At 41.0% G+C, this 24,511-nt stretch overlaps 1 protein-coding gene across 4 annotated transcripts in view; it reads right to left on the minus strand.

The window, feature by feature from the left end:
* Window positions 1–24,511, minus strand: part of PAK3 (p21 (RAC1) activated kinase 3) — a 127,832-nt gene that overhangs the window by 94,579 nt on the left and 8,742 nt on the right. For all 4 annotated transcript variants that reach the window (XM_018044121.1, XM_018044122.1, XM_018044119.1 and 1 more), the window contains one exon: window positions 4,040–4,241. In XM_018044121.1, coding sequence (XP_017899610.1) covers window positions 4,040–4,214 — 175 coding nt within the window. In that variant the 5' untranslated portion in view covers window positions 4,215–4,241. The remainder of the gene's footprint in view (window positions 1–4,039; window positions 4,242–24,511) is intronic.

Genomic DNA, 24,511 nt, shown 5'->3' on the forward strand with positions numbered 1-24,511 from the left:
GGTGATGGTGAAGCAACAAACAGAGGTGGACTGTTAGTTCAAATTATGGATCTTCGTGCTCTCAGAGTCTTCATCTAATCTGATCCTGGGATTAAAACAACTTGACTGGGGCTTTAGCCCTAACAAGCAAGTGAATTTCGGTGGCATGACTTAACAACTTTGGCTCTTCAAGATACTTTCTGTCTTCGCAAGTCTTTTTCTGAAGACACCATAGCACGTCTGCATAGAGTGCAAATCTTTAGCTCAAAAAAACTAAAATTCATTCTTTCTATGGCCAAGTAATATTCCATTGTGTAAATGTACCACATCTTCTTTATCCATTCATTGATGGACATCTAGGTTGCTTCCATGTTCTAGCTGTTGTAAATAATGCTGCAATAAAGACTGTCTGAAGGCAGCTTATTTGCTGTCTGGCACAGATATTTAAATGACACTACTTAATGATTTAGGCTCTTCTGAGGTTGCTTTCTTCTGAACATGGTGTTGTAAAAAAAAAGACTCCACCTCTTCATAAATTCAGTTAAATCACTCAAGACTTGTACAAAGGCAGTTTATCAGCTGTCCAGGAATCATATTAAATGGTACCACCTGATGATTTAAGCTCTGCTGAAGATGGTTTCTGTGCAAAGTGATTTTTTTAGAAGGCATCATAGCACCTCTTAAAGAATTCAGCTAAATCACTCAAGCTCTGAACAGGTAAGCTTTGATATGTAAAGGTACACATATTTTTTTCATTACTTTCTTGGGGGAGGTTTTAATCTTGTTCTAAAATTTTTTCTCTTGTTGCTTATAATTGTATTTGTCTCCAGTATTATAGCTTCCTAATTATCTTCATCGTCACTTACGATAATCACCTCTGGGGTCCCACGAGCTTCCTGAGTCATCCTCTAGCCCAGCATATCACTTAAATCAGCATCAATAGGTTCAGACTCAACTTCAGCCAATGATTGCTCCTGCGCCAAATGTTCATCCTCACCCACAGCTTCTTCTTGTTCCAATATTCTTAAGGTCTTTAGGAGAAATCACTGAAAGACACTTCTCTATCTCTAGTCCAATTTTCTCCCATGTCATATTTTTTTCCCCATAGGAACATATTTTTTAATATAAATTTATTTATTTTAATTGGAGGTTAATTACTTTACAATATTGTATTGGTTTTGCCATACATCAACATGAATCTGCCACAGGTATACACGTGTTCCCCATCCTAGGAGAAAATTGCTTTACAATGTTGTGCTGGTTTCTGCTGTACAACAATGCAAATCAGCCATGTATCACCTCCCTCTTGAGCATCTCTCCCCTTCCCCCAACATTAATGGGGGAAATTAGTTTAACATTAATGTTAAACTATCTAATGCCTCTTTTATGAAGAATACATACTTATTTTTACTTCACCCCTCCAGGTGATCACAGAGCAGGGCTGGGCTGCTGCTTGGAGCCTAGGCTGGGCCCCCTGTGTTATACAGCAACTTCTCACCAGCTATCTATTTTACACATGATAATGTATAAATGTTGATGCTACTTTCTCCATTTGCCCCACTCTTTCCTTTCCCAACTGTGTCCACAAGTCCATTCGCTATGTCTGCATCTCCATTCCATCCTTGTAAATAGGTTCATCAATACCATTTTTCTAGATTTCATATATATGCATTAACATGTGATATTTGTTTTTCTCTTTCTGACTTTCTTCACTCTGTATAACAGGTTCTAGGTTCATCCATCTCACTAGAACTAAAATCTGTTCTTTTTTATGGCCGAGCAATCTTCCATTGTGTGTATGTACCACATCTTCTTTATCCGTTCATTTGTTGATGGACACCTAGGTTGCTTCCATGTTCTAGCTGTTGTAAATAGTGCTGCTATGAACACCGGGGTACATGTGTCTTTTTCAATTATGGTTTTCTCTGGGTATATGCCCAGTAATCTCCCATGGCACATTAATGTTAAACTATCTAATGCCTCTTCTATGAAGAATACAGCATGAGTGATGGTGTAGGAATTTCATGCACTTACTTTGTAAGATCCTGAACAACAAAGTTATACATTAGCTTGGCATAAGTCTCCTTAAAGGTCAGACTAAACACTGTCTAAGGGTTCCAGGACCTGAATCATGCCACTGGTTATAAAGACAATCTTAAAACGAGGATGCACATTTGCCAATGCATCTGAGGAACCAAAAGGACAAGCAGGAATCAATACGACCTTGAATTCAAGATTTCTTTAGAGTTGTTTCTTGACCTTCTGCAAGAAAGCACTGTTAAACCCATTCCTTAAGGAGAGAGGGAGTCATCAGGCTTTTCTATTTGCATGCTGGTATGCTGGAAACTTAGCTTAGTTGTTTCCTCTGAGAGGATATGGGCCTAGTTTTCTGCACACCAGTACTGGTTTCACTGTGAGGTCACCTGAAGTATTGGCACAAAACAGAAACACCAGCCTCTCTGTTTTGGCTGGCCTCATGTCAGCATCAGTTGGCTCATGCTCTTCAAAAGGGCAAACAGGATTGTTTAAGGGCTTCCAAACCATGGCGGTCTCAACAGCGCCAAAGATTTGTGCACACACACAACTCTACTCTTCAGCTGCTTTCTACAGTTGTGGCAGATATACCACGGGAGCTGCAGGATCTAGTGGTTCTTTCTTTAGCACCACTGTCACCTAGGATTCAGTTTCTAGGTCGTGCATGCATTTCCAGGTGCACCATGCATTTCTCAAACCATCCATTGCTCTTGGCAGGTTTTTTTTTTTTTTTCCAAGATCCACTTTGGTGTCTGAAAACATGTCTTCAAAAATTCCTCTCATATGATGGGAGATCCCTTTCATGGAAAAGTGAAAGTGTTAGTCACTTATGTCATGTCTGACTGTAGTCTGCCAGGCTCCTCTGTCCATGGAATTCTCCAGGCAAGAATACTGGAGTGGGTAGCCATTCCCTTCTCCAGAGGATCTTCCTGACTCAGGGATCAAACCTGGGTCTCCTGCATTGGTGGGGAGAGTCTTTACCATCTGAGCCACCAGGGAAGTGTTTTCTTATTCCTTTGTTTGTTTTCAATCCAGAGGTTTAACAACATTTCTGTCTTTTCCATCCTTGTGTCACAAGGGATAAAGCATTTATTACATGCCATAGGTATACAGGAGGCAATCTTGGCCTCAATAAGAGTTTCAGCTTTCCTTATGGAAATTCATTAATATAATATAAGCTACCTATAAAGCTATCTGTTTTACCTTTAAGAAGCTTAAGAGTGTCCCTTTTCTCTTCAAGAGATATTACTCTTCTTGCCCTTTAGCGACTTTCTCTGGTGCTAGAGTCCTTGTACCTGGTTTCACTCTCTTCTGCCACAATAGTCACATTTACAGAAGCCATGTTTAGGCTTTATGCTAATTAATGCAACCTGACAATTACTTATGAGGATTTTATATTCCCCAATGCACAGTGTCAGCATATGATATTTGAGGCCCAAGGATAAATGATAATATACTGTTGTGATACTTAATGCAAAATAGGCTGACTGTGTAGGGGATGACTGGCAGAAGAATGGTAGAGGAAACAAATGACTCAGAAATTTCTTCACACTTTGTGATATAGTCAGACAGACAATAACGTGGCACTTGGACTGACTTAGGTATGCTCAATTCAACATTTTCATGGTTGTCAAAATGGTATACAGAAGTAAATCCACCAATACTCAAATTCCTAATAAGGACAACTTGTAGTTAGGAAGGGATTACTATAAATTCTCCTTTAAATTTTATCAGAAAGAAAGGCACTATTCATATCTGTAAAACAGTCTTCTAGCTATGATTTCCCGTGGCTTACTGCTGAATTTGATGTTATGTGAAAGGCAAACACAGCATTTAAGTGTATTTTCTGTAAACCTACAGTAAGTCAATCAAACATCATCCTCTGACAAAATGCAACCTCTGAAGATGGATATGCAAAAGTCAGGCAGGCCCTGAACAGCCCATGCTTAAGAAATGACTTGAGAAAGAAAGCGACAATGAAAGAATAAACTAGCCCCTTTTCAACACCCGGCCACTGATACTTTACTTTTATCCCCTCCTCCTGGGAAGATAGAGCGAAGCCTGGCTTTCTTATTCTTCTCTTCAGGGGCCATAGGAAGTGGTTTGGAGCTGTGGTTGAGTGCCGAAGAATCCCGGTTGTTACTGTTCATCCTCAGTGGGGGAGCTGGGGGTTTCTCTTCATTATCCAGACCGTCAGACATTTTCAGTTATAACTGATTGCACAGCTCCTGAAGAAGAGGAGGAGAAAACAGGAGTTCAGAGAGGTCTGAAAAACAATCTGGTATATACAGGAGGTCTAACATCTTAGAAACAGAAGCATTGGTATCATGCTATCTCAAGTTTGACAATAACCTTCCTGAGGGGTTCCTTTTCTAGAGGGAAGGGAGCTGTCTCCCTAAGGCCCAATGATGCAATTTCCTAAAGAGGAAAGCAAAGGTGAGTTTTTTCAACCTGTAGATACAAATACCTAAGACGCTTTCTCCCAAAGACACTTTATTTTCTGCTGTCCACACACAGTCTTTTAATGCACAATTTACAATCTTTCCTCTTTGTGAGCAAAATTGGGCACAGGAGCAGAAAGGGTGACAGAGGATGAGATGGTTGGATGGCATCACCGACTCAATGAACATGAGTTTGAGCCAACTCTGGGAGCTGGTGACAAACAGGGAAGCCTGGAGTGCTGCAGTCCATGGGGTTGCAAAGAGTCAGGCAGGACTGAGTTACTGAACAACAATGATCATTTTGGTCAGGTAGCACCACCTCCTCAGAGTCTAGAATTGACATAGGCCTGGTTATTGATTTTTGACCCCCACAACAATCATGTTAGTCACTTTGATACTGGGATGCCTTCGGCATCTGATTCTTACCTGTGTGTACTTGATGAACAAAACACATTCTATTGCTTTATGTGAAAGAACTGAGAGACACTCTAGAAAACCAGGTAGTTTCAGCAGAGTTGGGGTAGACTGCTGGAAGCACTGCTCCATCTTCAAGTAACAGAGTAGATGACAACACAGAGATAAGTGTCACCAGGAGCAAAGAGGAACTCCAAGGAGAGGCCTGTTTCCTGAGGAGACACCGTAACCCTATTCCTTGTCATATTTTATGTCCTGGAAGAGGGAACAAGGGAGTTGACAGGGGTGACAGGCTCGTAAGAACCAGTTTGGGTCTTAGCAACTAATCTGCTCTTAATTTCATTATTCTCTAGTATTTTGTGCTGAGAGCTGAACACATTTGGGTTTCACCCCACTGAAGGGTTACGTGAACTGGAAAAGCACAAACTCAAGGAAATGTTGTGGTTCCTGGCTGTCTTCCCACTCTAGTTCAAGTCTTTCCATTAGGGCCCTGACACTTGCCATTCCAAGGCAGGTGTTACAAGTACCTTTCAGGGGAAACAGGTTGGGGGAGGGATGGAGTGGGAGTTTGAGGTTAGCAGATGAAAACTAATGTATACAGAATGGATAAAAAACAAGTGAACTCTATTCAAGATCCTGTGGCAAACCATAATGAAAAGTAATGCATGATATATATATTATTCATATATATATATATATATATATATATATATATATATGGCTAAATCTCTTTGTTGCACAGCAGCAATACATGCAACATTGTAAATCAACTATACCTCAGTTTTTAAAAAGAGTACCTACCAAGTGAATCTCTACTTCCAATACAAGGAAAATCAAATCCTACTGCAACAAAATCTTTGTAATTTCATCAAGTATTAACTGACACTAATTAGCAGTAAAAGAGCTCTCCAAACACAACTCAGCATATCACTTTATTCCAATAACATATCTAATGAGAGGGGGTTCAGGATGGGGAACACATGTACACCCGTGGCGGATTCATGTCAATGTTTGGCAAAACCAATATAATATTGTAAAGTAAAAAAAAAAAAAAATCAACAACAACAAAAAAACCTGCTATCATTCTTTTCAGCCCTTCAGAGGTTACATGTTTATTATTTTCAGTAATGAATTCTAGATTATATTACATTAAGTGGAAATTTAAAAAATTTTACTGTTAAAAATTTTCTTAAATATATAGAGCCTGTAAGTATTCAAAAATAACTGAGTACCAATTCATAGCTTCTCCATATGCACAGGTGACCACCAACAAACAATGATTGGTGAGACCTTGATTTGCACAAGAGATCTATTTTCCTTTGCCTAATTTTCATGCCTTCCATTATCTTAATGAATGAAGACCAATTCTAGTTTTTTGGGGGGAATCGTGACAGTGAAAATATTCAGTAGTAAATGTTTTGTCACTACCACCACCAGCTTTGTAAGTCTCACATTTTCCTATATGGGTGAAACTGTGTTGTCTTTATTGTTTAATCACTCAGTTGTATCTGACTCTGCAACCCTATGAACTGTAGTCCATCAGGCTCCTCTGTCCATTGGATTTCCCAGGCAAGAATATTGGAGTGGGTTGCCATTTCCTTCTCCAGGGGATCTTTCCCAACCCAGGGATCAAACTTGCGTCTCCTGCTTGGCGGGCGGATTCTTTACCACTGAGCCACCAGGGAAGTTGGTGAAACTATAGCACAAAGTAAAATGAAAAAGAAACTGTGATGTCAAGGATCAAGTATATCCATAGACTACTGGTCAATATTTTAACTAGCATATGAAATCAGTGCCAACAGGTCTACATTCTCTTTCACATTTTGATCCTTCTCAATTCATTCTTTCTCCAGAAGAGAAGTGAGTTTAAGACTGATTTTACCAATGGTATTCTGTTTCAGACAGGTTCATGGTTTTTACTTACTAGTGAAGAAGAATTTGCCAGATGAAGAATAAAAGCACTAGTTTTTTCGCCTTGTATGTGTTTTGTTTGTTTTCCTTTCTGGGTTCAAAAATAATGCCTGAATCTGAGATGATTATTAAATAAAGCTCAAATGTACAGAATCTTGGTAAAAATAATGAAATTTGAAAGTTATTGCAAAAGAACTGAGGATTCTAAGTAAGACCTAGAAAACAGATTTCTGAAAAATGTGTCTCATGGGGAGAGAGAGCCACCATATTCTGGATGATATCTATTTTCTGAGGACATATTTAACTTGAGATGACAGAAGCCAGAGAAACATACATGGCCCCTTTAAAATGATATACAAAACTGATCTTACATAATAAGGCAAGTAGGAGTCTGAGCCATTCAGGGTTCTAGTGCACCCAGGTAATCCAAAATACTAGGCACCTTTGTTGTGGATAATTAGGTGTGGCTAACAGTGGCCTTTTTCATCCTTAAATACTCTCTCTGGCTAGAGACTCAAAAAGTAGATGCCCTGTTTCTTTTCAGGTCGAGATTAAAAAGGGCTACTTGGAATATAGAACTCACACTATACTCTCCTATACTCGACTAGAAATTGCTGCCAAAAATATGAATACCACATACTTGCCACTGTCCACATCAAAGGCATTCTGTAAGGGACCCAGCTTAAATGGCACACCTTTCTACTGCCCAGCAAACTGGAATCGGTTTAATTCCGTTCAACTCGTCAAGGGATTATAAGAAGGGCTGAGATAAATCTCTTACAGAGATGGAAATGAAACTGAAGAATCTTGGCCCATTTCCACAATAGGAACATGAAGCAAATAAACACTCAGTTTACCTAGACATTTCAGATTCTGTTTTGCTCAAATTATCTAATATTATGCCAGTTCTTTGTGACCCTTTACAAGGCACAACCAACCTTCATCTTTTTCTAATGGTCCCAGATAATTCTGAGTTTGTGACCAAGGAATAATGTGGGTGACTCCTTATCGCTAACTCATCTTAAAAGCAAGGGCTTCAGAGTATACTTTTAGGTGACCAGTGGAGAAAGGCTAGGGCCCTGTAAGGCAATCTTACTGTTAATCTATTTGCTTCCCAAGTGGGAGGTATCTCCAGCTATTCCACAGACATAGAAAAAAAGGGGGAGTCTATTCTGCTATGTTTATAAACAATGCTGATTTACGAAGCCAGGTCCCTCCCCTGAAACACCTCTCTACAAAGGAAACTATTAATGGATTGCTGGTTCAATCTGCCTATGAGGTCATTATTTCCAAGATCTTGAAAGAGACTATTTTGTTTGGGGTGGCTGTAGGCTCTACTTCAAGAATTGTACAAAAGCACCATTATTCTCCAGGAACCCAATCGAAAAACTGTTGATCTTTAAAGTTTAACTGTTGTTGTTCACTTCTGCAACACAGAAGAAACTTGCAAGTGTGGGTCATGCCGGACCCAGCCACCAGCCATGTCATTTCACTTTTAGAACATGGCCCTTTGCACTGCTGGAGGAACAACTAATTTGAATGGACACCCAGCAACAGCTTGTATCTGTTCATAAATTGCTTTCAGACTTGGCTACTAGGTTTTTCCCAAGAGAATTCAAATGGCTTTTGCAGATGGTATATTTTTGGTTCAGCCCTTGGGAGTTAATGTGGCTTACCAAGGTTCTGTAATTACAATTGAAATTCATCAGCAGTAAGAAATGAGCCTCTTGTCTCATGATAACCAAGAAGCTGGAACAACCCTCTTTCAGAGTACAAAAAAGATTAATTTTTTATTTCCCTCCCTCCTTATCTCCCTTTTTCTCTCACTCTCCTATCTACTCCCATGGTCCCACCCCCAAATGCAAGGGCAGGCATGTGCACACAGGTGCACACACATGTGCGTACATGTGCACACACACACACACACACATATCCCTTCACTGAGTCGCCTTTCGACAAAGAGATTTACTACAAAGTATTTCAAAGGAAAACTTTTATCAAGATGCATGGCAACTTTAGATGAAATGATTAGGCATTGTATATACTGGTCATTCTCTCATTCTTCCAAATGTATTCTGTTAATGTGGTACCAAATGAAACCCTCAGAGAACATTCAGTAGGTTAAAAAAAAAAGCCACCAACCTGCATCTCCCAGGAGTCAACGGGAAAGACAGGTGTTCAAATATATTCTAGATAATGTAGCCAAAATTCATACCATGACATAAGTGTGGAATTGGATACAATCAAAAATACCAATTGTGCCCATTTGTCACAGGTGCTCTACTCACATGTGTGAAAGGTGAGAATCCAGAAATACTGGCCCTACGACTTGCAAGACCATCTATGGAGCCACTGGCAACTGAAATCAATATTTTCACCAGATCTGATACCATCAGAGACAATGGTATCTGATACCATACAGAGACAATGCATGTCTGTATTATTCCGTCTGCTTTCAAAAATCTAAATCACTGTTTATTTGCATACTTTCCCAATGAGAAACAAGCTAATACTGGCCTCCTTTCAAAAACAAAAGCCTAGGCCAGCAGACACACAGCCTTGATCTAATAAACCCAGAGGTAAAATTCTCAAACCACCAGCCACACAAGGCCATTACTATAAATCGGTGAGCCCATCAACACTGCTTATGTCCCTCTCATATCAAACTAGAGGATATAATACAGGAATGAGATGCAGCCCAGGGGAAATTTCCAAGGTTTCTGACATTTCTGAGATACCTACAAAAATAATAGGGTTGGCTGCAAGACACCTGGAGCTGATGAGATGACAATCAAACTGACAAGCACACATAAGAAGATTGATTCTGGTATCACAAAAATGTAGTCAACAAGTCAAAGAACTCTCACTATGTTAAGACATTAATAGAACATGAGGGCATTTCAAATTTCTAGAATTGGGTAAATCTTTATAGCAAGAATTAGCTCTACAGATCAAGAGGAAGTGAACTTTTAATAAGTTTCCAGATTTGGAGGTATTAGGCTGACACAGATTTAAAGTCAGCCAACATCTCCTTAGACAAAGATACCAACACTGGACTGTTCTTTGTATTTTGGGATGAGGTTACTGCTTCTACTGTGAGAATGGTGTATCCACTGAATTATACTTGGCTGTGGGAAAAAGGATCCAAGAGTTACTTGCTGGCTCTTTCTTGGGCTCCCTTGTGAACAGAAGTACACATTTTTCAAGATGGCTAGCTGTGCTTCCAGGTATAAACTGTGATGGGGACACAAATGATGCTTTGCTAACTAGCCTATGCTGATACTAAACCCACTTTACCTTAGACACATTCTTAGCAACTGCAGTAGCCAGACGCTTATGATTGGCAGTGTAAGTAGATGTAGTGAACTGTTTTCAATTGCCAAAAAGGAACAAAACACCTGGCCTTCCACAAAGGGGACAATGTATTGTCCTTTGAAAGAATATACATTTTACAACAACTTGCATCTGAAGATTTCTAGCAACTTTTCAGCCATTGTTTCCCATAATAGGCTAAGATGCCAAAAGAAGGGAGAAAGGGCATTCTTCCCATTTTATAGGGAGGAAAAGCCACCACATCTGTGTCCCTCAGTAGCCCTAAATCCCCACTCCCAGGCTAAGTAGACGAGAGCCTGACCCCTAACAATAGCTGGCCAGATGGCCCCAACTTAGCATTTTGATCATCTTGTCTCCAACTGCACGTAGTCATTAAAAATGTCATCCCCCTCACTAGATCATAAACTCCTAGAGGGTAAGAACTCCTCAGTCATAACTGTCATGCTTTCATACTGCTTAGTACAGTGCCTTGTTCCCAGTAGGCATTAAGTACACATGTGAGGGAATGAATGGAACTCTATACGTTCTATGCATTTGTTGAAGCTCTGAGTACGTTTTTCTTCATGTTGAATAAGCCTATATGCTTACTCCAAGCAGGTCTGAGCCAAGAAGGAGTTTGGACATTTTGGCACTAGTCTATTGGCCAAGAAATTGGGCATCATGGAGAAGCCAACCACCTTTGGATTATCAACACCTCATTGTTCACTATATGACCTTGTAATGACCATGAGTTTATTCAAGCTCTGCTCTTATTTGAGCCGGACAACAACATGTGAAGAAGGGAGCACCATCTGCATTTTCCACATGGGGAATTAACAAGGCATAGAGGTTAAATGACTTACCCAAGGGTCATAAAATAACTGCAAGAACCGAGACTAGAATCTCGAACTCTCCTCAATTCCCTTCCCTTGATACCATTACAATGTGGATCCAGGTAAACCCACCCACACATGCACACACTCTTTCTCTTTATACGTACACTTTCATCCTCCCCAAATATTCATATGACAGTTCTACCTTTTTTCATTTCAACCCACTTCAGGCTGGTACTTACTGATTTCAACTGCATTTCTCATCCAAAGACCCAAGGCTAGAAGATTTACTGATACAACTCCAGGAAGATTCGTTGGCCGGTAGGACCAATTCTTAGATGGCCTTGTTTTGGGGCTTGTCTGTTCTGGGGCACTCACCAAGGGAATTCTGCTATCAGAGACAGGGGTGTGCTGTTTCAGAGAGCCTCGCCTGGGAGATACCATTACAGCGTGTAATGGAGGGAAGCCATTTCGAAGATCATTTGATCATGAGGAGCTGAACTACTTATTAGGCAGATTTGCAAAAGCAGCCAGACAAGTAAGGGAGGCACTAGCTCTTTTTACAGCTGCCTTGTTTCAGTCTTAGATCCTGCAAAAGATAGCTCACAACTGACACACATACAAAACATGGTCACACAGAACACATTCATGCTCTCACACACAAGAGCAAATGAGGTCAGTTCTGCTGTAGTCCTATTCTCTGCTAACATCTTTCTGAGTGACTTCCATTGTTTGCATCAGGAACTTCACATTAATGAAATCCAATAAGCCAGCATATTATAGTTGCAAATTTCAATGATAGGTTGCAAATAAAGAAATTAATAGGTATACCACGGCATACTGCACATGTTATGTGGGACAAGTAGCTCCCTATTTGAGCGACTCCCTAAGCTTCTAAATGGATGCAGCACCATCCTTTATTATTCATTGTGTATGCTGCATGAGCTAATGCCAAGAAAATGCTAATGACCGTCTGACGTGTGTTTATATTTGCAAACTGATGCATTATTACAGGTTTGGGCTTTTCATTTCCAACACTGATGCTTCTAAGAAGAGAAAATAAGATGCATGAAGAACAGAGGTAGAAATTGTTAAAGCTTAAAAAAAGTAAAAGATGCTTCAAATAAATGTGGCGGGGAGAAGAGAAGTAAAACCAAGTAGTAAAACACTTCCTGGTTCTCAAAACAGAACACAGTATCCTTGGAAGCTGTTGGACAGAAAAAATTAGATGCAGATGAGCAGCCCAAGTGAACAGGATATGGTAAACCAACATCTTGAGTCTCTGGGGTTCTAACTGTTCTCTGTGACTATGCATGGGTGATAATTACACCCTTCCCTGATCGACGCTGGGGAAAGAGTCACAAATTCCCTCAAACTCAAGGCTAAAAATTCAATTGCCAAAATTTCTAGGGCTCTTTGTATACATAGAGATGTCTGGACATTGTTTTCAAACCTGTGCCTTATGGCTCATCGACCTAGGAACTTGCTCTAGTCTCAATTTGTCTATACTCAAATTGGCTTTCTATAGGGAAGGTACCCACTGAACATTTAAAGAGAAGAGCTACATGGGATCAACTGAGACATTCACATAACACTTTTCTAAACTAGGAATTTAGATCATTTAGCAAAGCTCATATTCTACCCACCACCCCTCCAAAAAAGACATTTTGCCAGAACTGGAGGTCAAAGAATTTAAACTGGTATAAAATGCAGCAACTCTTCCTCAGCTTTTGCCCCTCAACCAAAGTTTACAAAAGAGCTGAACATGTGTCTATATAGCATGTGGGGGGCTATAGTTAATGAAGAGGAAATATTATCTTTAAAAAAAGGAAGAATGGGAAATGATCAGACCCAATTTCCATCTATCACACTTCACAAATAGTAGGGGATAAACTGCTGGCCACAGCCTTAGCTGTAGGAATTCCCCATCTCCTACCCCCACCGAAATGGATTATTATTGTCTTAAAGAAAATTGGCCCTGGGTCTAAGAAAAGATTACAGTCCACCCAAAGAAATTCCTCTAGAAACCAAAAGCCTAAAGGATGACCTCACAATCAAGCCTGCTAGCTTTCCTGTACCAGCTAAGTTCACTTACGAGCTTCAGATCCACCAAGTGACTCATTCTCCTAGCGGCTGGGTACTCAGCCACATGATTGCAGCTGCCACTGCCCACTTCTCTAAGATATGGCTCATGACTGGTTCATGCTGGAGCAGACCCCTCCTCTAGCACACGGTCAGTTTTGATGCCCCAGTACTCACCTGCACACACAAAGAGAAGGCTGTCAGATACCTAAGTCTTTCTGTGGCCTGGGGAAGTCCCCAGACTGAGATCATAGGGCCCAGCCCTTACCTCTCAAAGGAGGGAAATGATATCCTGGTAGGAAAAGTGCAGATGAAGCAGAAGCAGGATTCAGTGCAGGGAGTGGGAATCAGCAGGGGGATTCAGTCAGTAGTTCCCAATGACTCCTGTGGAGCCAGAACTATGGCCTAGGACACATCCTGACCAAAACTGGGGGAAGGAAGGGACTTCCCTGACACTCCAGTGGTTAGAATTCCACGCTTCCACAGCGGGGACAGGTTCAATCCCTGGTTGGGGAACTATGAGCCCACGTGCCATGCAGCATGACCAAAAAAAAAGGGGGGGGGGCAGGAAAAGGGGAGGAAAGCTGAGTGTTCATAATAAATAAATATATATAACTTTGTATTACAATTCTGTGTCAAGCAATGGTCATCTCAGAGTGTTCTTTCTCCTTTAAGATTGAGCCTAATACATTCCCTGCACTTACAATTATGTCAGCCAATCACCAGCAGGTTATACAGCTGTATAAAGGGAGGAAAAGGGAAGATCTTATGTCAGCCCGACATTGCTTTTTATAGGAAAAGAAACCAGGTACATGCCTTCTTATTATGGATTGCTGATTGACTTTCATTTCAAAGAATCTGAAGACCAAAACAGAGACCTGCTACCCTATAAGGAGGTCAGATAGTAACTCATGCCTCTTAACCAACCCATCTGTGCTTGTATTCATTTATTTCAATAACAAATATTTATTGAGACTTATGTACTGGGAACCATGTGAGGTGCTGGGAATAAAGAGATAAACATCAGTAAATGTCCAGCCCCGAAAGAGATTATATAGGCTTGAACAGTGGGTTTCATCTCTGGCTGCATATTCTACATAAAATGTATATTAAATATACAGATAACAATACAACTACAGAATAGGTAAGGGCATGTGTTTTGCAAATTGAAGAGTGCTAAAAAAAAGAGGGACTGGAGGAGTTCAGAAGGAAGAAAACACACTTTTTGACTGCTATCCTACTAGGTGAGAAATTGGTACCAATAACCATACCTGCACATTCAAGGCAAGTGTTTGATATGGATGTTCATGCCTCTCAAAGAATGCTCAAACTACCACACAATTGCACTCATCTCACATGCTAGTAAAGTAATGCTTAAAATTCTCCAAGCCAGGCTTCAGAAATACATGAACCGTGAACTCCCTGATGTTCAAGCTGGTTTTAGAAAAGGCAGAGGAATCAGAGATCAAATTGCCAACATCCGCTGAATCATGGAAAAAGCAAAAGAGTTCCAGAAAAACATCTATTTCTGCTTTATTGACTATGTCAAAGCCTTTGACTGTGTGGATCACAATAAACTGTGGACAATTCTTCAAGAGATGGGAATACCAGACCACCTAACCTGCCTCTTGAGAAACCTGTATGCAGGTCAGGAAGCAACAGTTAGAACTGGACATGGAACAACAGACTGGTTCCAAAGAGGAAAAGGAGTACGTCAAGGCTGTATATTGTCACCCTGCTTATTTAACTTCTATGCAGAGTACATCATGAGAAACGCTGGACTGGAACAAACACAAGCTGGAATCAAGATTGCCGGGAGAAATATCAATAACCTCAGATATGCAGACGACACCACCCTGATGGCAGAAAGTGAAGAGGAGCTAAAAAGTCTCTTGATGAAAGTGAAAGAGGAGAGCAAAAAAGTTGGCTTAAAGCTCAACATTCAGAAAACGAAGATCATGGCATCTGGTCCCATCACTTCATGGGAAATAGATGGGGAACAGTGGAAACAGTGTCAGACTTTATTTTTTTGGGCTCCAAAATCACTGCAGATGGTGATTGCAGCCATGAAATTAAAAGATGCTTACTCCTTGGAAGGAAAGTTATGACCAACATAGACAGCATATTCAAAAGCAGAGACATTACTTTGCTGACTAAGGTCCGTCTAGTCAAGGCTATGGTTTTTCCTGTGGTCATGTATGGATGTGAGAGTTGGACTGTGAAGAAGGCTGAGCACTGAAGAATAGATGCTTTTGAAATGTGGTGTTGGAGAAGCCTCTTGTGAGTCCCTTGGACTGCAAGGAGATCCAACCAGTCCATTCTGAAGGAGATCAACCCTGGGATTTCTTTGGAAGGAATGGTGCTAAAGCTGAAGCTCCAGTACTTTGGCCACCTCATGCGAAGAGTTGACTCATTGGAAAAGACTCTGATGCTGGGAGGGATTGGGGGCAGGAGAAGAAGGGGACGACCAAGGATGAGATGGCTGGATGGCATCACGGACTCGATGGACGTGAGTCTGAGTGAACTCCAGGAGATGGTGATGGACAGGGAGGCCTGGCGTGCTGCGACTCATGGGGTTGCAAAGAGTCGGACACGACTGAACGACTGAACTGAACTGAACTGCCTCTCATCTCCACATCACCAACATTCATATCTACCAGGTATTGTGTCAGGTACATGGAGATATATACAAATAGAGATGTATGAAGACCAGTCCCAGTCTTCAAAGAGCTCACAGTTAAATAAGGATGGTGGACACGCATACATGCAATAGGAAATACAAAGGGATGCAACCCAGGTAGGCACAGGATGCTTTAGAGGGACAGAGCAGAAAGGGTAACAAATGTTCTCAGAGAAGATCAGACATATATCACTTCAGCAGAGTATTGAAGGATGAGTAGGAGTTTGCTGGGGTTTGAGAAATGGGAAGTACTAGGGTGGTGTTATACATTATTCAAGAGTATATTCCAGCAAACAAATACTCCAACCATGCTAGATCATGTTTCTAAGGTTTGGGCAGCTGTTTCTCCTGAACTAAGTGATTCTGGTCTTATGTAAAAACAGATCTTAAAACTCTGGAAGAAAGTAACATGTATAAGACTTTCAAAAGGCAGAACACGGGATCCTGGTAACACATAGAAGGGACCAGTATGGGTAACACAAAGCATTTTCCAGACCTAATGTCATATATGGGTAGAACAGACTTCTTTGAGGAAAAATATATTAAGACTATAATATGTGGGAAAATAAACCACTTTCTTTCATGTTCCATTTAAGAACTAAGTTGCATATTGTTCCCTAATTTTAATTTCTGGAGTTGATTTTTAGTTAGGTCTTTTTATAAACCCCCCAAAATTATCTCCAACCAAACAAGAATGGCTAGTTCTAGCTCCACTCTTGGATTGTTCTTGCAATCTTGAGGCAATCAATAAATCTTCATAAATGAATAAATTCAATCCTTCATTCAGTATTTATAGAGTGTCTAATATGTGCCCAGAAGGAGGAGGATGCTTTGAAAAGTTAGTGCAGGAAGGGTAGCTAGTACTTCCCACAGGTGTCTGAGGATGCTACCCTTGAGCAAGGTATTGAAGGATAAGTAGGAGCTCACCAGGGTCTAGGGCAAGAGATGAACTAGTTAGTCCCTGCCCTCGAGGAAAACAGTTTCATGGGTGTTGGCCATGGCAGCTCAGGGTGAAGATGACAACAAGTAGCTACTGAAGGACAAGAGAGGGGCTCCCAACAGCCTGAAGAAGGAAGCTTCACAGAGGAAGTATACTTGAGTTGAATTTAAAAGGACAAGTAACCAAAGGTTACATTTCAGGCACAAGGAACAACATGTACTAAGACCAAGAGAAGATTACAGACAATGCAGTATGAGAGAAGCTACACGTACCGTGATGCAAAAAAAAAAGTAATAATAATAATAAATAAATAAAAATAAATAAGACCAGTAAAGACCAAATTAAGAAGGATCTCATATGCCTTTCTTAGGGGTTTGGACTCTGCCTGTCTAGATAAAAAGCCACAGATGAGGAAGCACGGGCAGTATGGAAACAGGAAAAGAGAGGTTTCAAAAAGTAGCTCTATTCTGGACATTGGCCAAAGATGGCAGAGATGCTAGTAGCGGGATTAACTGGTCTCAGGACCCTAAATAGAAATCTGGGTACAAATAGAGTTCTATCCCAAGAAGCCCAGAGGAGTGTTGGAGGACTAATGTGGGTTTTTTTTTAGGCTTTAGGGGGTCTTCCAGCTTTATTTCAGGATAATTGACAAATTTAAAATGTAAATATTTAAGATGTACAATGTGATTAATGCTTTGGTATATGTACACGATGGGAAATGGTTATCACAATCACACTAATTCATACATCCATCATCTCACATTGTTTTATGTTTTGCTTTTTGCTATGTTGAAAACACTGAAGATCTGCTATCTTAGCAAATTTGAAACATACAGAACAGTATTATTAACTACAGTCATCATGCTGTTCATTACATCCCCAGTGTAGCCTTTACCTTTTGTTCAGGATTCGAGACAGAACTGTGCTTCAGTTTGTTTTTAGGAAATGAGAGTAAACAACTAGCTTAGAATGATGATTATTTAAAAAGCTAATGAAGTTGGTATGCTGATAACAAATATGATGATGTGGGAGGCCCCTTAAATGAGCAGCCACTGGACTGCCACCAGTAATCATATTTCCAAGAGAATTCTAAGAACACGTTATTCTGGTTTTGGCCTGTTGGACAGCCCTTATCAGTTTCATAAAAAATTTGTCTAAATTTTTATGAAGACTCTACCAATAAACATAAACATTCTACAAAGACTAAATATCTATAAATGGTCCTCAAATATATAACTTTTCTACAAGTCTACGTACAAAGAAGAGAGAACAAACACAGTGACACATTGGATACCTCAATAAAAATTATACTAGAAATATCTAGTGGGAAGCATAACAAAGATCTAAGAACCTTGTCTTTATTACATAGCAACAATAAAAAGCTGAAAGGAACATCAATTCACATGTGATTGGGAAAAATTTCTCTCTAGCTATATCTATTCCTCTCAATGTGTGTGCTCAGTCACCCGGTCGTGTCTGACTCTTTTCTGACCCCATGGACTTTAGCTCGCCAGGCTCCTCTGTCCATGAAATTTCCCAGGCAAGGATACTGGAGTGGGTTACCATTTCCTTCTCCAGGGGATCTTCCCAACCCAGAGATTGAACCTGCACCTCTTGTGTCTCCTGCATTGGCAGGTGAATCCTTTACCACTAGTGCCACCTGAGCAACATTCCTCTCAATAGAGACAGCAAAATTAAGACAATAAATATAAACAGAGCAGCAGTCATAACATGTTTATATGGCATTATGGAATGGTTCAATGGAGAGCAGGATATGTGGGCTGAAAATATTAATTTGGAGACCATCAGCATGGAAGTAGGTGCAATCTCCCAGGAAGACACAGAATGACAGAAGGCAAGATCTCAGGGGAACACCAATATTTAGGGGCTAGAGGAGGAACAAGGGATCCTTGAGAAATACGATTAAAGAAGTGGAGGAACTGAATCTATGACATCATGGAAACCAAGAGAAAAGTATTCCAAGATGAGTATGGCTATGAGGCAAATGTCACAGAGAGGTCAAAAGTGCTCCTATCTTTTTGTCCTTCCATCCTTTCCCTAGGGTTCACTAAAGTTGATGCCTCGTCATTTTCAGGTCAGAAGAGAAACAGTCAAGGAGTCCCCAGAGGTCTAGTGATGTGTTTCAGTATATTTCAAGAATTTCCATTTCCAGGCTCTGGACATTTGGTACCCGTTGAGCAGCATGAACAAAACCACATGACATGCCTTGAGAAAGATTTTCCTTTTGGTGGGAACTGGTACTGCCATAGCCATATATCACCATGACCCTCAGCTGTGCTGCAAAGGGCACTTTTATGATGTCATATTTGTTGTACTTCTGCAACATGCTGGACAACACACAAGACACAGAGAGAAACACCACATGGTTCAGAGAACAGAAAAACTGTAGCTGCCATTTAGACTTTTTTTTTTCACAAGGTTATGCTCAATTCAAAGAGGTTGTACTTGCTAACCACCACCTCAAAGGTGCTGTGAAGCAAAGATGCAAATATTCAGCCTGGACTGGGACCTTCTCAGCCCAGCATTGCTGCTAATGAGCTTTATGACCTTGAGTACATCCCTTGATTGCTCTGAATCTATTTCTTCACAGACGAAAGGTGACTACCTCACCAAGAGGTTGTGAGGATCAAATGATCCACATGTGAGAAATGAGTAAAGCAATTTAAGGTATGTTACCCACAGAAGATGTTTACAATTACTGCCACTGATTTCATGGGCCATAAAATCACCACCATTCATTAAGATTTATGTCCTAGGCACTCTGCTAAAAGTTACTCATGAACCAGTTCACATAACTTGCATAACCCCTTGAGGTATCATTATTTCCATTTTACAGATGAAACTGACATTCAGAGACAGCAGCTTACTTGCCAAGGTCACAGAGTGAAACTATACAAAGGCAAGTACCATACGATTATCACTTATATGTGGAATCTAAAATATGACAAAAATGAACTTATCTATGAAGCAGAAACAAACTCACAGACATAGAGAACAGACTTTGGAGACTTGTGGTTGCCAAGGCGGGTGGGGTAGGGAGGGGGAGGGTTGGATTGGGAGTTTGGGATTAGCAGATGCAAACTATTATATATAGAATGGATAAATAACAAGGTCCTATTGTGGCACAGGGAACTATATTCAATATCCTGTAATAAACCATAATAGAAAAAAGTTATACAATCTCATGTCTGTGTGACTCCAAAGTCTATGCTCTTATTTATGCTTCCTCAATCACACTACAGTTTTAATGTGAGATGATGAGTTCTCAGTTACCACAGCTTTCACACAGACAACAAAGCTCTTAGGGCTTTGAGATGGGTGAACTGTGCTTCCATTGTAATGTTTCGGAACAAAGCTTGGAAATGAGCAGACCCAGCGCCCACAATGCAGGCATTTCAGCATTAGAATCAAGGTCAGAGGTGTGCCTGCAGCTAGAGACCAGATCTTGGGCTCCACTAGCTTAAGGAGTCTTTTCCATTCCTCCTCCCCAATGAAGGTGACGTTACTGAAGGCTTCATGAGTTCAAGGGAACAGTTGTAGGATGAGAGGGGACATCGAAATGAACAAGAAACATCACTACAGTGGCCAGATAAGGATGTCCTAAAATGACACAGGAATTGAGGAAATGCTCACGGGTTTCCTTTTTCACTCTTCTTAAGTGGGAATGAACACTGACCGCAGCTGGTGGTTAAGAGAAATAAAAACTTACAGAAAAATAGGCAACAAGTTCTGTGAAAATCGGGTCTTTGGCAGCAAAGAACCATACTGTTTCTCTGTTACTTCAGGGTTCTGCCCCTTTGAAAGCACCGCAGTCCAAGGGTTGTGGTAAGGATAGTAAGAGCTACCATTTGTTGAGCACTGACTTTGTGCTCAACATTTGTTGAGCCAGATATTGCATTTCATCCTAACAACTCAATGAGGTAGATGGTATTAGTGTCATGCCCATTTTACAGATGAGGAAACTGAGACTTGAGGAGCATAAGTAGTTGACTCAAACAAGGTTACATGGTAGGAAGTGGCCAAATTGGGATTCAGAAGCTGGGGTAGCTAATTCCAGAGTCGGTGCTCCTAATGGTTCTTGCAAAAAGTAGACTCACTAGAAAAGACCCTGATGCTGGGAAAGACTGAGGGCAAGAGGAAACGGGGATGACAGAGGATGAGATGGTTGGATGGCATCACTGACTCAAAGGACATGAGTTTGAGCAAGCTCCAGGAAACAGTGAAGTACAGGGAAGCCTGGTGTGCTACAGTTCATGGGGTCACAGAGTCAGACATGACTTAGTGACTGAACAACAATGAACACCACCACCTCTATCATAGTGAATGAACAGGTTATTAGATATTTTGAGAAGTATAAAATACCATATAAATACAAGTGGTGGGTCTGTTTACTTAGCACTCCTCACTGTATTGAAGTGAATTCAGGTAGTTGCATTTTTCCCCTCCTAAATTTCAGTCAGTACTGTCAGTTTTATAATTTGCTTTCAGTTAAGTCTCAGCATATTGGCAGAATAGATCAAATATAAATTTGCCAGGCAATTTCCCTAAAGCTGTCTCCTGGAGGAGGTTGTGGCTAAATCTTAATTAAGTACAAGATTTCCATTAAGGTCTAAAGGCTCACTTTTCTTCCTGTGCCTTATGCTCAGTGATAAAGTGCTTTGTTGCACAATTTTCTATAAAGATGAATCATCTTCCCTGTGCTAAGAAAGATGTCCATGAGGCAATCTGCTTCAGGAAGTGGCTTCCATAATCCTGACTGCTGTTTCCAACCACTTATGGGCCTTCAAGGTCTTTGGATGCTGAAAAACCACTGGATGACATGATAAAGATTCCTCTAACCCCAAACTTCAAGACTGCTGCCTTGGACTACAGTTTCATGGTGACTTCATCTTTCCCATTCAAAGGAAATTACATCAAAGGCAGAGTCTGGGGCTTTCACCCTTTGTATTTCCCCTACTATGTAAGGTCCACAGAGGACTCTCAGTCTGAGCTGGTAATGCCATTGGAATTCTGGGACGGAGGGACAGAGGCACTGGATCTGTCCTGACAATATGCCACTGCCCACCACCCCTTTTATAGTTTCTTAGCTGAGTTTCACAAGCAGCTGCTCTGAGTCTGGCATTATGCCAGGCACTGAGAATCCAAAATAGGTAAAGTGATGTGGTCTCTACTATTAAAGACATTCTCAGTCTCATGATGGGTGTGCATGGCAGGGTGGTGGGGAGCTGTTATCCCAGAGTACAGACTCTTCCCTATTGTGTGCCAGAAAATACATCACATGGCAGCACGGTCATATTTTGCATGATTTTTCCTCCAGGGAGACTCCAGCAGGGGCAGCCACGGACCAGGGAGCCTTCTACAGGGCGCTGGTGCAGACTAGCCTGGCTCACAGCTCCAGCACCAGGCTCCTGATCTACTGGTTCACTCCTGGGTTTTTTTCTCACCCTCTGCAAGGAAATCTACAGTCTGTCTGGAGTGCAAGCAAGTTTCTACAGCTTGTCTTTACCCCCGCCTACTGAGAAATTTCCTCTGTTGACTTGACTTTTTAACAGCTGTTGAAATTCCAGTGCAGTCTATATATGCACGTGCACACTCACAATAGAAATGCATTTTATTATCCAGCTAGCTCATTAACCTTCTCTTTCTCCTCCTTGAATACCACAATCCAGAGTAAACAGGGGAAAAGCAGACCTGGCTGGATGAGAGGTACCTGCTTGGAAGCATGACTGCCCTTTCCACGTGTCTAATCAGCAGGCAATTCCAGATCATAAACATAAAAGCAGACACCTGCATTTGCATAGGAAACCACTAACAGTGCTTAAAGAAATGCACGCCTCACCTTCATCTCCCCTTGGGAGGGAAATGAAGTGGCAAGTTAAGCCATAAACTTGGAAAAGACAAACAAACCATCTAAATTCTAACCTCTCTGGAAAGGACTGGCTAGGGTTCTGCCTATTAGAGATGATTTCTGCAAAAGGAATCTATGGCAAAAGGATGTAAAACTGGATCTAGGATTTGAGTTGCTTCTTTTTTATCCTAGAAATAAATCTCCCTACTTTCTGCCAGAAAGATCCAGTCCCATTGGCACCTGCCTAAGAGCAACTCTCTTCCTTTTAGCTGAGGCTGAGAAGAGAACAATGGCAAATGGGGCGGGGGACTGACAGTTGTGATCATGAACACAATTGAGTGTGTCACAATGTGTATGTATGTGTGCATGAGAAGTAAGAAAGTGTGTGAATGTGGTAAAAATCAGTCTATGTGTATACATAAGAGTTTGGGAAGGTTTTATGTGGGTGTGTACATTAGAGTGTGGGTCACTATTTTGCACTATTGTGAATCTATGTCAAAAAGAGTGTTGCCATGTGTAAGTGTGATTACATGCAAATGTGACTCAGTTACAGTGATTGTGTCAGCACTGAGTACATGAGTGGAAGAGAATGTAATCCAGACTGTACAAAAACAAGAGTTTAAATAGGTGAGATTGTGTTTACGGTGTGAGCATGTATAAATGTGAACATATGAGCATGTATACACATGTGTGTGTCCTGGTGAGTTATGAGATGTGTAAATGTGTAACTGTAAGGAGGAAATAGTGATGACAGTGCAAATGTGTTACAGTATATGAAACTGAGTGTGTGTGTGGACTGCATGAGAAACAGGCAGAGGAATGTCAACCTGTATCTGTACACAAAGTGTGTGTGATTGTGTAGGAATTTGGGAGTTAAGGGTGACTATATCATCTGTGTGGATGTGAGTCTGTAGGTATGACTGGGAGTGTAAGAACGTAAGAAGGAACATCAATGCGTGAGTGTATGAGAACGTGAGCATGGGTGTGTGTCAGTATGAAAAGGTGAATATGAGTATGGGGACTTTCCTGGCAGTCCAGTGGTTAGGACTCCATGCTTCCACTGCAGGGGGCACTGGTTTGGTCCCTGCTCAGAGAATTAAGATGTCATGTGGTGGGCCAAAAATTTTAAAAGTTAAGATACAGTGCATCAAATATATAAAAATAAAAATAAAATAAATAAATGTATGTATCAGTGTATGGCAGTAGGAATGTACTGGTACATAGCGTGTCTGGAAATATGACCATGTACAAGTGTGAGGGGTTAAGGGTGATCATTGCTATAAATGTGTCTGGTGTGTACAGTGAGTGTGAGCCAGGGAGGTAAATATCATGTCAATGTACAAGAGTGTGTCAGTGTGCATGTTTTGTGTGTGCATGCATATGTATATATGTGAACAGTGGAGGGCTCCAAAATAAGATGCTGAGACACACTTCAGGAAATGTCTCCCCCCCAAATCACAATATATGTCGAGTTACATGCAAGTGCCTTAGCCGCTCTCAACCTCTATCTTCTCATGGGGAAGAGAGATGATAAAAATACCTACCTCATGCTCGTATCACTTTTTTTTTTTAAAATCAGAAACAAAAACAGCAACTATCAGAAAACAAAAACAAAAACAAACCTACCTTGCAGAGTTACTGTAGGATCAAACGGTCTCATGCAAATAAAAACACCTAGCATAATGCTGGCAACAGTAGGTACTCAATAAATATAAGTTATTATTGTGGCTGTCATTGAACACCCAGGAGAGACCCAGGGGCATGCTTCTTGTTTTAGCCAGTTCTAGTTACTTTCTGTTGCTCCAGCTCTATAGAGGATCCCCTGCCAGGGCATCTCTGGAAAGCTGAATGCATTGATATCGACAAGGCTGTAATTTCACACCTTCAATTTCATGGCCAAAAGTCTGGAGCTTCCCTCTCCATGAGAAGGCATCACAGAAACACCTGCCTCTGAGCTGCAGTTCTCTGTCCTGTAGGCCCAGGACAGGCTCAGTGTGAAAGAGAACTGCACTGCAT

This window comes from Capra hircus (genome assembly GCF_001704415.2).
Source record: "Capra hircus breed San Clemente chromosome X unlocalized genomic scaffold, ASM170441v1, whole genome shotgun sequence".
Classification (NCBI taxonomy): domain Eukaryota; kingdom Metazoa; phylum Chordata; class Mammalia; order Artiodactyla; family Bovidae; genus Capra; species Capra hircus.